Below are 14,134 nucleotides of genomic sequence, written 5' to 3' on the forward strand. Positions count from 1 at the left end.
CTGGAAAAGGAAGTCGCAACAAACACCCTTCCTCCTTTCTCTTCCTAACAGGCAGTGGAGAGATGCTGTTGAGTCATTCCAGAGGTGTGGAAACATCTGCTTTACCTCCAGTCCAGGTAGGGGAAATGAGCAGGGGACAGCCTGGGTTCCTCCTTCTTTATCAGGGGTGTTTTTCTTCCTGCAGTTTCTACAGTGGTCCAGGTGAGAGAGGCTCTGAATACCACTACTTTGACCTATGCCAAGACATACATCCCGTTCCATCCCAGACTGCTCCCTTCCAGTGTGCAATCTCTGCCTGGCATCATCCCTGATGAGGGAATCTGCTTTTTCTTCCAGTGCCCCTTTTCCTTTGAGGAGGTGTCTGTCTGTTTCACCCCAGCAGAATGGGACCTGCTGGATCCGGGCCAGAAAACTCTCTACAGAGAAGTCATGCAGGATAACTATCTGAGCGTAATCTCTCTGGGTAAGGAGGATCTTCCACAGGTGCCAAAGGTGTGAATTGCTCCACATGGGATAATGCATGAAGCAAACTATTGCACAGCAATGCATCATTTTGAGGCCTCTCCAGATACTTACTAGGATCAAACACAGAAAGGGTCAGGTGTTGTGGTAACAAAATCTAAGAGGACGACGTGTTGCTTCCACAACATGCAGGCTGCCACCAATTCCACCGTTGAACAACTCTTGCTGTTAAAAAGTTTCCCCTAATATCCAGCATGTACGTTCCCTCTCTTAATTTAAACCTGTTATTACAAGTTGTGACGGAACCGGCCCGATTCTGCCTTCAGACCCGGTCCCGTCAGCTCCCTATTGAGTCGCCAATTCCTGGAGGGAGCTATTTCTCCTCCGGCCACTTGGGCTCGCTGCCACCGCCTGCTCAGTCTAGAGGTTCAGATTGAAAGGAACAGGACTCCCAATCCCCCTTTCCAGCTCTGAGGCCAGGCCTCAAAGTCCTCTGCCACCCTGTACTTGGGTATCACAGAGACCACAGCACTTCTTCGGGGAACCCCTGGAGGATTGGCACCTTATCCAACTGCATGTCTTCCCCCTTCCCCGGGGCCCCCTTCATAAAGCAGCGTGGTCTAAAGCGGTTGGGGATCTATGTGGTACAGAATTTGACTGCCAGCATTCAAAACAGGAAAAATGTTTAATAAGAAGAGAAAGAAAAAAATAAAAACAAAAACAGTTACATGTAAAAGTTTAGCACAGCACCTGAACAGCAACCAGAGGGACAAACAACGGTGGATATAAACGCATCCTCTCGTCCCTGGTGTAAACTTGCCCTACCTTGTGAATGACTGCCTGGGGTCCCACAGGCAGGAGCCCACAGGCTGGCAACCTCTCTTCCTGAGCGCCAGCCGAGAACTGACCTTTTCCCACCTAACTCAAATAAAAAAAACCAAAAGAACTTCCTGCCCCTCTAGGAGGCTTTCCCCCTAGAGTTGCTGGTTTAACTCCAGAAGGGAGGAGGGAATGAGGGGAAGGCTAAAGAACTTCCTGCCCCTCTAACCAAGCACCAACATTACTTAAGATGGCATTTCTCCACACGTCCCCCTCCTTAAATTCTGAGCCGGAGGGGTTACCTCCTACAGAGGTGACCCCGTAGCAGAATCCAAACAAACAAGGAGAAACCCATTACCCAAAATATTACACAAACAGTCAGGTATTTCTCCAATACATGAAGGCTGACACCTTAAGTGTCACCATCCTTTCTGGATAGAAAGTCTGCGATCACATAGTAGCGTCCAGCAACGTGCTCAATCTTCATATTGTACTCCTGAATCCTCCAGGACCATCTCTGCAATTTAGAATTGGTGGTCTTCATAGTCTGTAACCATTGCAGAGAGGAGTGGTCAGTCAGGAGGGTGAACTCTTGTCCCCACAAATAAGGGCGAAGTTTGTCTGGCGCCCATACAACTCCTAGACACTCTTTTTGTACTGCAGACAGGTTCTTTTCTCGAGGAATGAGCTTCCTGCTCAGGTAAGCTACAGGATGTTTGGTCTCATCCCAGTCCTGCATCAAAACAGCCCCAATCCCATGGTCTGAGGCTTCGGTGGCAACAAAAAACCGTTTATCAAAGTCCGGATCTTTGAGTAGGTTCTCCCTCACCAGATACATCATCTCTTTCAGTCGTTCCCTGAAAGACAACACATAGTCCACTACTGACATCTTAGCTTTTGGGATTTTCTCCTCCCATCTCTCCTTGACCAGGTCTAGAGGTCCCCTGACCCTTCTGCCAAACATAAGTTCAAAAGGAGAGAACCCGGTGGATTCCTGGGGTACCTCTCTATAAGCAATTAATAATTGTGGCAGTTTTTCATCCCAGTCTTGGGGATGAGTATCAACATAGGCTCTTAGCATTCCTTTCAAAGTCCCATTAAACCTCTCAGTTAACCCATTTGACTGAGGATGGTAGGCTGTGGTTTTCAGATGTCTCCCTTCACAGCATTTCCACAACCACACCATTAGTTCTGACAGAAAGTTACGCCCCCTGTCTGTCAGAATTTCAGCAGGAAACCCCAGTTGACAGAACACCTTGATCAGGGCTTCTTCTACTACTGGAGCATCAGTGGAGACTAGAGGCACTGCTTCTGGGTATCTGGTTGCGTGGTCCACAATAGTTAATATAAACCGTTTGCCTCTCTGAGTAGGTTTTGGGAATGGGCCCACAATGTCGATTCCTACCCTTTGGAATGCCTCTCCCATGATAGGAAGGGACTGCAAAGGAGCTCGTGCTTTGCACTCACTTTTGCCCACCTTTTGGCAGGTTGGACACGACTTGCAGTAGTCCCTCACATCCTGAGCCAGCTTCGGCCAGTAAAAATTTAACAAAAGCCTCTGTCTGGTCTTGTTAATCCTTAAGTGTCCAGCAGATGGAATGTCATGTGGCAGCTCCAAGAGCTTCAGCCTGTATTTCCTGGGAACCACAAGCTGTTGAACTGCTTCCCAAGTCACTCGTCTACCAGGTGGCAACCAGAGCCTATATAAGCGACCCTGCTTCCATACCACTTGTTCAGTCAGAGTTTCTGAGAACTCCACTTCCTGGGCCCTTGCTACCTTACGCAGCGGTTCCAGACTAGGGTCACTTTGGATCTCTGACAGGAAAGTTTCTGGTTCTCCTAGACTCTCTGCCCTCAGCTCCTCCAAGCCACCCATAGTCCCACTATTCCCAGGACACTCAGCCAAAGTTTGATTTGGGTTCTCCGCCCCCTCAACCAACTGAACTCCTTCCTGCCTGGAAGGCTCCACAGCATCCTGCTGCCCTTTGGTGAATTGGCACCCCTCTTCCCATTGGGCACACCCTCCTTCAGGGCTTGAGACAGGCTGGTCCTCCCCCTCCTGGGTGACTGACCTCTCTTCGTCCTCAGTAACCTGGGCTATGTCCCCCTCCCTGCTTGGTGCCGAGGTGGCTTCCCTAAAGTTGCCTCCCTCCTCCCACTTTCCTCTGAGGGTTTGGCTGCGGGTTACAGCATTGATAGTGTACTGGCCAACCAACAAATCCCGGCCCAGTAACACTGGAACTGTCTGTTCCTTCATTACCCCAACCTCCATAAGACCTGCTGATCCTTGCCATTCCACTGGCATCCGGGCCACAGGAATCTTGGCGGGTGGTCCCAGAACCCCCTTGATTCTGAATGCCATATCAGGGACAATGTCAGCTTCTGACACCAGATCTGCCCTCACAAGGGTGACTGAAGAGCCAGTGTCAGCATATCCCAAAACCAACCAGTCCTTAAGCCTTACTGGTTCAACAAAATCACTCCAGGCCTCTGCAGGCTCCATTCTGGTGAAAAGACATTCATGGCTTACCAGGGCCACATACTCCTCCTTCACCTTTGGAGTGACTGGTGCTTTTGTTGTGGGTCTGGGGGTTTCAGCTTGCAGCTCTGGGCAGGCCGACCTTAAGTGCCCAGGTCGGCCACAGTTGTAGCACGTTCGAATCTGGGGCCGATCCTGATTAGTCAAATCAGGGGATTTCCTACCCTCTTCCTGGGCAGGTTTCCCTTCCCTTTTGGGTGACGGTTGTTCCTTCCCACCCCTTAGGGACCCCTTTTGTCCCTTTCCCAACTGGGAAAGGATCCAATTCAACCCCTCTCTGTTCTGCACCAGCTCGTCCGCCAGTTCTGAGGCCTCTGTAATGGTTTTAGGTTTCCTATCTTTTACCAGGCATTTCAACTCTTTGGGAAGTCTGAAGTAGAACTGGTCTAAAATCAACAACTGAAACAAAGCCTTAAAATCCTGGGCTTTTTCTTCCTCTACCCATCTCTTCCCAAGATCACCTAGCTTTACACCAAATTCAGAATAGGATTTACATTCTGGTGGGGCTAAACCCCTGAACTGCTTTCGGAAGTGGTCTGCCCCCAGTCTAAACCTTTTAAAGACAGTGGCTTTATAGGTTGCAAAAGTTATCCCCCCATCTTCCATAGGCATGCTGTGATAGATGGCTGCAAGTTCTCCAGTCAGGATGCTACAGAGGTAAGACATATAGTCTTCCTCCGCAATTCCCCACTGTTTGGCTGCCTTCTCAAAGTTGGAGAGGTATATAGAGGGGTCTTCTCCCTCTTTGTACACTGCAAAGTCTTTGGGGGTGACTTTGATCTTTTTGCTTTGTTCAGCTTTCAGATGTAGCACCTCAAGCTCATGGTGACGTTGCTCTTCCTGCTCCCGTCTGCGGATCTCAGCTTGTCTTTCATCCCTCTCTCTTTCCTCCTCTCTTTCCTCCCGTCTGCGGTCTCGGTCTGCCTCGATACGCATTCTCTCCAGTTCCAATTGTAGCCGTAAAGTTGCTTCTGACTGGGTGGGGTGCACTTCTGCAGGTGCCCCTGCATGCTGATAATGCTCCAACAGGAGGTCTTGCATATCTGCTACAGTCATGTTGTCACACTCCAGCTTTTCCTTTGCACACTCTTCCTGGAGCTGTGGCTTTGTCATCTTCAGGATGTCCCGTCTCTTGGCACGCTCCATCCTAACTAAACTAAACTTTCCCTACTCCAGTTGACCCGAAAATAAAACAAAACCTCTGTTGCTTCCTCTGGGTGCTTGCACGTATCAAATTCAAAATGCCAAATAAAAAGAAATGCCTGGCCAATCAAGTTCTCTGTTTGTTCTGATCCCACCGCTGCCGCCAAATATGACGGAACCGGCCCGATTCTGCCTTCAGACCCGGTCCCGTCAGCTCCCTATTGAGTCGCCAACTCCTGGAGGGAGCTATTTCTCCTCCGGCCACTTGGGCTCGCTGCCACCACCTGCTCAGTCTAGGGGTTCAGATTGAGAGGAACAGGACTCCCAATCCCCTCTCCAGCTCTGAGGCCAGGCCTCAAGGTCCTCTGCCACCCTGTACTTGGGTATCACAGAGACCACAGCACTTCTTCGGGGAACCCCTGGAGGATTGGCACCTTATCCAACTGCATGCCTTCCCCCTTCCCCGGGGCCCCCTTCATAAAGCAGCATGGTCTAAAGCAGTTGGGGATCTATGTGGTTCAGAGTTTGACTGCCAACATCCAAACAGTAAAAATGTTTAATAAGAAGAGAAAGAAAAAAATAAAAACAAAAAACAGTTACATGCAAAAGTTTAGCACAGCACCTGAACAGCAACCAGAGGGACAAATAAAGGTGGATATAAACGCATCCTCTCGTCCCTGGTGTAAACTTGCCCTACCTTGTGAATGACTGCCTGGGGTCCCACAGGCAGGAGCCCACAGGCTGGCAAGCTCTCTTCCTGAGCGCCAGCCGAGAACTGACCTTTTTCCACCTAACTCAAATTAAAAAACAAACAAAAAGAACTTCCTGTCCCTCTAGGAGGCTTTTCCCATAGAGTTGCTGGTTTAACTCCAGAAGGGAGGAGGGAATGAGGGGAAGGCTAAAGAACTTCCTGCCCCTCTAACCAAGCACCAACATTACTTAAGATGGCGTTTCTCCACACAAGTCCTTTCCTCTACTGCCAACATGAACTGCTCCCCACCTTGCTCTAAATGACAGCCCTTGAAATACTTCACGAGAGCAATCATGTCCCCCTCAGCCTCCTCTTCTCCAGACTGAAGATTCCCAAGTCCCTCAGCCTCTCTTAATTACTTCAGCCTCAGCTGCTGCATCAGGGCTGGGTGGTGGCTCTGGATCAGCTGGTGGTGGTGAGTCTTCATCAGCCTGCAGCTCATCAGCCTGTTTCCTGCTTCTGCTGACTCAGAGCCAGCCATGTGTGACTCCCTTTCTCCTGAGGAGTCCTCCTCCACTGAGGATTTCATGCTGAGCTCAGGCTGGCCCAGAACAGAGATCCTCAGAAAGACTCTGGAAGGGGCTAGATTCTGATTTCTCTTTTCCTAATGCTGGCCCTTCTAAAACATAGAAAGATTTATGAAGGATGTAAAACCGAGACATCATTAAACAGTGCGGTTTATAAAGCTCAGCAACAGAAAATCATGAAAAGCTCACTGTTCTGTCTTATGCATGAAATACCTGGTATTAGATAGTACCTCTAGTTGTGAAAGCAACGTCACCCCAGAGTCGGAAACGACTGGTGCTTGCACAGGGGACCTTTCCTTTCCTTTCCTTTCCTTTCCTTTCCTTTCCTTTCCTTTCCTTTCCTTTCCTTTCCTTTCCTTTCCTTTCCTTTCCTTTCCTTTCCTTTCCTTTCCTTTCCTTTCCTTTCCTTTCCTTTCCTTTCCTTTCCTTTCCTTTCCTTGTTACTACATAAGTATTCCAACTATAGCCTAAATCAGGGGTGTGAAACATGCGGCCTGGGGGCTGATTCAGGCCCTCCGAGGGCTGCTATAAGGTCCCCTGAGCAACTGGCTGTCATCTGCTTCCTTCTCCCCACCTCTTGCTTCCTTCTGCATCACAGCTTGCCTTGCCAGGCTTGCTCAATCGCACAGGAGCTACAGATCAAAATCTCTCTTTTCTCCACTGGCTGAGGCTCCTCCCTTGGGGAGGAAGGGGGGTGGGAGAGCTTGCAGGCTCTCACAACTGCACAATTGGCAAGACCTTGGAGTTTGTAGCTTAATGGTGTGCAATAATAGGAATCTTGCCATGCTCTGTATGAAAGCTGGTCAACGCTTCTAGTGAAACGGGGGGATATAAAACACTACCTCATCACTGTGTTCAAGACTGCTGTGCGCAAGATTTATATGCTGTACTAGACTACTTGGGATTTGGAACACTACGTTATTTCCTCAGCAGCTGCTGGACCGTGGATTCCTGTAAAGTTGAAGGACAATTGGTTGGAATTGAAGCTGCCAATGTCAAATGGCTTGCCATGTACTTGCGGGCGCCTAGGGCCTCTCTGTTTTCTGTAATTGCGATGGGAATGTTGGGGGAGGATGCACAGGGCTGCTTTTGCTGGCTAGCTTCCTCTTTTCAGTTTTGGGCACCACATTTTAAGAAGGATATAGAAGGATATTCCCCGCCACCACTACTGCTGCTCTACTAGAGTTTGCTGCTCTACTCCACTCTACTTTAGTTTCAATACATCCGTTTTCCCCCCAAGGCAATGGGGGCAGCAGCACAGCCCGTTTCTTAGGCAAAGGGAAATAAATTTGCTGCACTGACAGGTCATGTAGTCCCTCAGGAGAAACCTTGAGAGGACCCTCCTTCCTCATTCACAGGGAGAGAGGGTGGGGAGCCTGGGTGAAGGGGGAAAGCAGGGCTCCCTTTTAGCTTTTGTCTGTGCTCGCCCTTTATTTTCTTCCCCAGGCAAACTCTGCCCCTCTCTGTGTTCCACCAGTAGAGTCGGAAGAGGCAACTTCACTCATTTCCCCCTTGCCAGTGTGTCCGCTTGAAACTCTGATCTGATCTCTTTCTCAAAGTAATCCTGATAGAAAAAAGTATTCCGTTTTTAAAACCATATTTTTGTGCTCAAAAATATGTATATCCGGCTCTGATAAGAATGATTTTTCTCTCCCCCCCATACTCCCCCCACCAAAGAAGACAGAAGTATAAGAGAGGCTTTGGTGGAGAAAGACAACATCCTCACATCCGAAGGAAGACTGGAGAGTTTCTCAAGGGGATCCCAAGAACAGATTTCCTTCCCAAATGAGCTGGCTGAAAGTGAGTATCCTGCACGGTCATGTCCAGGGAACAGGCAAGGAGTAGCCATGGGGTTTTTTTGATTCAGTTCTTTCTGATCAAGATTTGGTACAATCATGCAGCCCACTGGGTAAGGAGGGAGTGAGGCCGCCAGGGGACTGAAATTTGGAGGGTTAAGAACTCCTTCTGAGCAAGAGCTCTATAATAAGCTTTTCATCCTCCAGCGTGCTATTTCAGGCTGTGCAAATAGGTTTCTCTGTTTCACTCAGCATTACAGCACCGCTGGCTGGGGGAGAATCCAGTGCTGTGTTCACAGGGCCCCTCCCTTCTAGCTACAGGAGTTTGATCTCAAAGCTTTCTTTCCCGTGCTGCTGTGTGAAACAGCAGGGTGTTCATTGCTGCAGTGAGTCATCCGGAAAAAGCCCTTTGATCAGCTCTTGGGGTTCCTGGTCCTTTCTGATAAAATCCCACACTTTTGCCTCGTTCCCTGGGGTGTTTTATGGATTGCAGCAAGAGGCACTGCTGGATGAGTCTCCACTTCCCCTGGGATTCCCCGCCAGCCAGCCAAGGTTCGGATCTGAATTAACCTGGAAGTCTGCCTCAGAGCAATAGAAGCAAGAGTGCTGGCTTATACTGTCTGCTTTGATATTTTTAAATCACTTCTTATTCTTTTCAGTTGCCAAGCACCATCTTCAATAAATCTTTCTGTGTTGCTGGAAATTCATGGCATTCAGGAACCCTGCGTGGCTTCTGGCTAGATGAGGCTGGAGTGTGTGTGTGTGGGAGGGAATCGGCATTGCAAGCTCAGCCGTGGCTCTTGAGGGGATGAGGCATCCTTAAATGCTAAGGCTGATTAACATGTGGAATTCACTGCAACAGGAGGTGGTGGCGGCCACAAGCATGGCCACCTTCAAGAGGGGGTTAGCTAAAAATATGGAGCAGAGGTCCATCAGTGGCTATTAGCCACAGTGTGTGTATGTGTGTGTATATATATATATATATACATATACACACACACACACACACATATATATATATATATATATATATATATATATATATATATATATATATATATATATATTTGGCCGCTGTGCGACACAGAATGTTGGACTGGATGGGCCATTGGCCTGATCTAACATGGCTTCTCTTATGTTCTTATGCTAGACATTCTGGAGAAGTGGGAAGGTGGTTAAGATCAGGGAAGCTGGAGGAGGCTGCAGTCACAGAGATGTTTTTGGACCTTATCTGCCCTCCCATTTGTTAAAGGGATCTCTCTCTTTATTCCAGCAGGGGATGATCAGAGAAATGAGGAGGGCGAGGAATTTGAGCAGCAGCTGCCAGATCGAGTTCAAGATTTGATAGAAAACAGTAGAAATCGAGGCAGACCTAACAGAAAGAAAAGCAGCAGTATGGATGAGAAGAGAGAAGGAAAAAGGTTTAATGTACATTTTCCAAAAAAGAGAATAGTTAAGACATGTACATCCACTCAGCGTAGCAAGTACTTCAGAAATAGATCACAGCTCCTTGTGCACCAAAGAGTACAAAGAGGAAAGAAACATTTTGAATGTTCAAACCATGGAAAAAGATTCAGTCACAGTAGCACTCTAAAACTGCATCAGAGAACCCAAACAAGGGAGAAACCTTTTGAATGTTTGGACTGTGGAAAGAGATTCAGTCGGAGTAGCCATCTTCAACAGCATCAGAGAACTCACACAGGGGAGAAACCTTTTGAATGCTCAGAGTGTGGGAAGAGATTCAGTAACAGTGGCCATCTTCAAGAGCATCAGAGAACTCACACAGGGGAGAAACCTTTTGAATGCTCAGAGTGTGGAAAGAGATTCAGTCGGAGTAGCCATCTTCAACGGCATCAGAGAACTCACACAGGGGAGAAACCTTTTGAATGCTCAGAGTGTGGGAAGAGATTCAGTCACAGTGGTGATCTTCAAAAGCATCAGAGAATCCACACAGGGGAGAAACCTTTTGAATGCTCAGAGTGTGGGAAGAGATTCACGGACAGTAGTACTCTAAAACTGCATCAGAGAACCCATACAGGGGAGAAACCTTTTGAATGCTCAGAGTGTGGAAAGAGATTCAGTCACAGTAGTGATCTTAAAAAGCATCAGAGAACCCACACAGGGGAGAAACCTTTTGAATGCTCAGGGTGTGGGAAGAGATTCAGTCAGAGTAGCTGTCTTCAACAGCATCGGAGAACTCACACAGGGGAGAAACCTTTTGAATGCTCAGAGTGTGGAAAGAGATTCAGTCACAGTGGCGATCTTCAAAAGCATCAGAGAACCTACACAGGGGAGAATCCTTTTGAATGCTCAGAGTGTGGAAAGAGATTCAGTCAGAGTGGCTGTCTTCAACAACATCGGAGAACTCACACAGGGGAGAAACCTTTTGAATGCTCAGAGTGTGGAAAGAGATTCGGTCGCAGTAGTACTCTAAATCTGCATCAGAGAACCCACACAGGGGAGAAACCTTTTGAATGCTCAGAGTGTGGGAAAAGATTCAGTCGCAGTAGCTATCTTCAACAGCATCACAGAACTCACACAGGGGAGAAACCTTTTAAATGCTTAGAGTGTGGAAAGAGATTCACTCACAGTAGTGCTCTAAGACTGCATCAGAGAACCCACACAGGGGAGAACCCTTTTGAATGCTCAGAGTGTGGAAAGAGATTGAGTCAGCGTAGCGTTCTTCAACTGCATCAGAGAACGCACACAGGGGAGAAACCTTTTGAATGCTCAGAGTGTGGAAAGAGATTCAGTCGGCGTAGCCTTCTTCAACTGCATCAGAGAACGCATACAGGGGAGAAACCTTTTGAATGCTCAGAGTGTGGAAAGAGATTTAGTCGGCGTAGCCTTCTTCAACTGCATCAGAGAACGCATACAGGGGAGAAACCTTTTGAATGCTCAGAGTGTGGAAAGAGATTCACTCACAGTAGTGCTCTAAGACTGCATCAGAGAACCCACACAGGGGAGAAACCTTTTGAATGCTCAGAGTGTGGGAAGAGATTCAGTTGCAGTAGTACTCTAAAACTGCATCAGAGAACCCACACAGGGGAGAAACCTTTTGAATGCTCAGAGTGTGGAAAGAGATTCAGTCACAGTGGTAATCTTCAAAAGCATCAGAGAACCCACACAGGGGAGAAACCTTTTGAATGCTCAGAGTGTGGGAAGAGATTCAGTTGCAGTAGTACTCTAAAACTGCATCAGAGAACCCACACAGGGGAGAAACCTTTTGAATGCTCAGAGTGTGGAAAAAAAATTAGTGACAGAGGCACTCTAAAACAACATCAGAGAACGCACACAGGGGAGAAACCTTTTGAACGTTCAAACCATGGGAAAAGATTCAGTCAGAGTGACCATCTTCAACTGCATCAGAGAACCCACACAGGGGAGAAACCTTTTGAATGCTCAGAGTGTGGAAAGAGATTCAGTCACAGTGGTAATCTTCAAAAGCATCAGAGAACCCACACAGGGGAGAAACCTTTTGAATGCTCAGAGTGTGGGAAGAGATTCAGTTACAGTAGTACTCTAAAACTGCATCAGAGAACCCACACAGGGGAGAAACCTTTTGAATGCTCAGAGTGTGGGAAAAGATTCAGTCAGAGTTACCATCTTCAACTGCATCAGAGAACCCACACAGGGGAGAAACCTTTTGAATGCTCAGAGTGTGGAAAGAGATTCAGTCGGAGCGGCCATCTTCAACGGCATCAGAGAACTCACACAGGGGAGAAACCTTTTGAATGCTCAGAGTGTGGGAAAAGATTCAGTCAGAGTTACCATCTTCAACTGCATCAGAGAACCCACACGGGAGAAACCTTTTGAATGCTCAGAGTGTGGAAAGAGATTCAGTCACAGTGGTGATCTTCAAAAGCATCAGAGAACCCATACAGGGGAGAAACCTTTTGAATGCTCAGAGTGTGGAAAGAGATTCAGTCGGAGTGGCCATTTTCAACGGCATCAGAGGACCCACACAGGGGAGAAATCTTTTAAATGTTCAGATTGTAGGAAAAAAAATTAGTGACAGAGGCACTCTAAAACAGCATCAGAGAACGCACACAGGGGAGAAACCTTTTGAATGCTCAGAGTGTGGGAAGAGATTCAGTCTGAGTTGCAATTTTCAACGGCATCAGAGGACCCACACGGGAGAAACCTTTTGAATGCTGAGACTGTGGAAAGTAATTAAGCTGGAGTGGCTATCTTGAACTGTATCAAAGAATCCACACAGGGAGAAATCTTTTACAAGCTCAGATTGTGGAAAGAGATTCAGTTGGAGTGGCTCTCTGCAGCTGCACCAGAGAACCCACATGGGGAAAACTTCTTTGAATGCAAAGGAATTCACTTGGCATGGATATCGTCAACAGCATCTTAAGAATCCACTCAAGGAGAAACTGTAACGACTTAGCCTATCAAAAGAGCTTTTCCAGAAAGCTTGAATGTACACAGAAATATTACGCTAAACAGGACGAAATGTTAAAAATGGTCAGACTATGGCAGGAGATTTAGCCATGTCTGGAGTGTCACTATTATGTGTTAACAGACAGCTTATAGCATGTGCTGCAAAACAGAAAGTAGATCTAGAGGCAGTAGATGATCTACTTGACAACTGGTGGCTGGCTGCCAGAAGGATTGCATCAGCCAAGCAGAGTCAGCATGACACAGCAAGTTGCTGATTGGCTGTCCCATGTATAAATGTACAGAGTAACAGTGGTGATTGTGGGATAAAGGAGTTGGAGTGCAGCGGAGCGTTTTGTCAGTCAGGAGAGTGAGTTGGTGTAAATAAATGTATATAGTGGTTTTACAGCTACTGTGTACAGCCTTCATTCTTGCGTCGCTAAGCATCACCCTCTTGGTCTCTCTACGCGCATCGACAGGGTTATGGGCCCAGCACGCTTCCGCTGCGCCTAGAACCTGAGACCTGAGAGAGAGGTGGTAGAGGAAGGACGCTGACTTGCTCCAGAGGCTGCCTAGGAGGTGAGACCAGCAGTGGCTGAGAGGAGTCTGAGCAGGATGGCTACAGCAGCAGCTACAGTGCTGGTGGATAAGCTCACCACTACCAACTACAACACCTGGTCGCTGAGGTTAGAGCATTTCCTGAAGAAAGAGGGGCTTTGGGACTGTGTGTCAGCTCCTCCAGCTAATCCCACAGCGGCAGAGGCCGTCAAGGATCAAAAAGCTCTAGCCAACATCATCCTAAGTGTTGCAGACGACCAGCTGGTGCATGTCTGTGGGCACCAGAAAGCAAAGGAGGCTTGGGAAGCTCTCAAGGCTGTGTATATGCAGAAGTCAGCAGGCACGCTGATATCCCTATGGAGGAGGCTCTACAGGAAACGTATGCTGGCCGGGGAGTCGATGAGGGACCACCTCGACGGTATGTCTAATTGTTTCCAAGACCTTGAAGCAAGAGGGAAGGCCGTGGCTGACGAAGATAAGGTGTACATCTTATTGAGCTCTCTGGATGAGAGATATGACATGCTGGTGTTAGCATTTGAAGGGCAGGGTGCTGACAAGCTAACTTTGCCTTATGTGACCGGCAAACTCCTGGCTGAAGAGCAGAGGCAGCTGGAAATCAAGAGAGAGCAGACTCGAGCCAAGGAAGAAGAGAAGCCGAGGTCTGTCGGGGCTGGTTCCAGCTGGCAAGCCGAGGAGGAGGAAAAAGCCTTACAGGTGCGGAGGAGGCGCTGCTATCGGTGTAATCAGCTCGGACATTTACAAAGATTTTGTCCTCAGCAACAGCAGAGAAAGTGCTGGCAGCAGTCTTCAAGGACTCCCCAGGTGACTCTAGTAAGAACTGGTCCGGGACTGCAGAGTCAGCCTTGGATTGTGGATTCTGGGGCTACTCAGATATTCTGCTGCTGTGAAGAAGAGCTTCAAGACTGCAAGCCAGCTGAGCAGAAGACTGTCAGCTTAGCTGATGGGAGACAATCTAGTGTTCTTTGCCAAGGTGCAATCTATTTTCCGGGACTCAAACACAGGTTTGAAAATGTGCTATGTGTGCCAGAGCTAGAAACTAACTTGTTAAGTGTCTCTGTTCTGGCAAAAGCTGGGTTTACCGTAGTATTTGATAAGCAGGGCTGTGCAATTTTGAAACAGGGTAAACAGCTGG

The 14,134-nt window shown here is 48.0% G+C and overlaps 1 protein-coding gene across 1 annotated transcript; it reads left to right on the top strand.

Moving 5' to 3' along the window:
* Positions 1 to 348: 348 nt before the first annotated feature.
* On the top strand, positions 349 to 11,968 carry LOC132574397 (oocyte zinc finger protein XlCOF6-like; the record flags this gene model as incomplete). Its single annotated transcript, XM_060242761.1, has 3 exons — positions 349 to 463; positions 9,311 to 9,465; positions 9,643 to 11,968. Coding segments are annotated over 3 exons (2,481 nt in total), but the record flags the coding sequence as incomplete, so codon positions are not given.
* Positions 11,969 to 14,134: the final 2,166 nt, after the last annotated feature.

This window comes from Heteronotia binoei, chromosome 6 (genome assembly GCF_032191835.1).
Source record: "Heteronotia binoei isolate CCM8104 ecotype False Entrance Well chromosome 6, APGP_CSIRO_Hbin_v1, whole genome shotgun sequence".
In the NCBI taxonomy this organism is placed as follows: domain Eukaryota; kingdom Metazoa; phylum Chordata; class Lepidosauria; order Squamata; family Gekkonidae; genus Heteronotia; species Heteronotia binoei.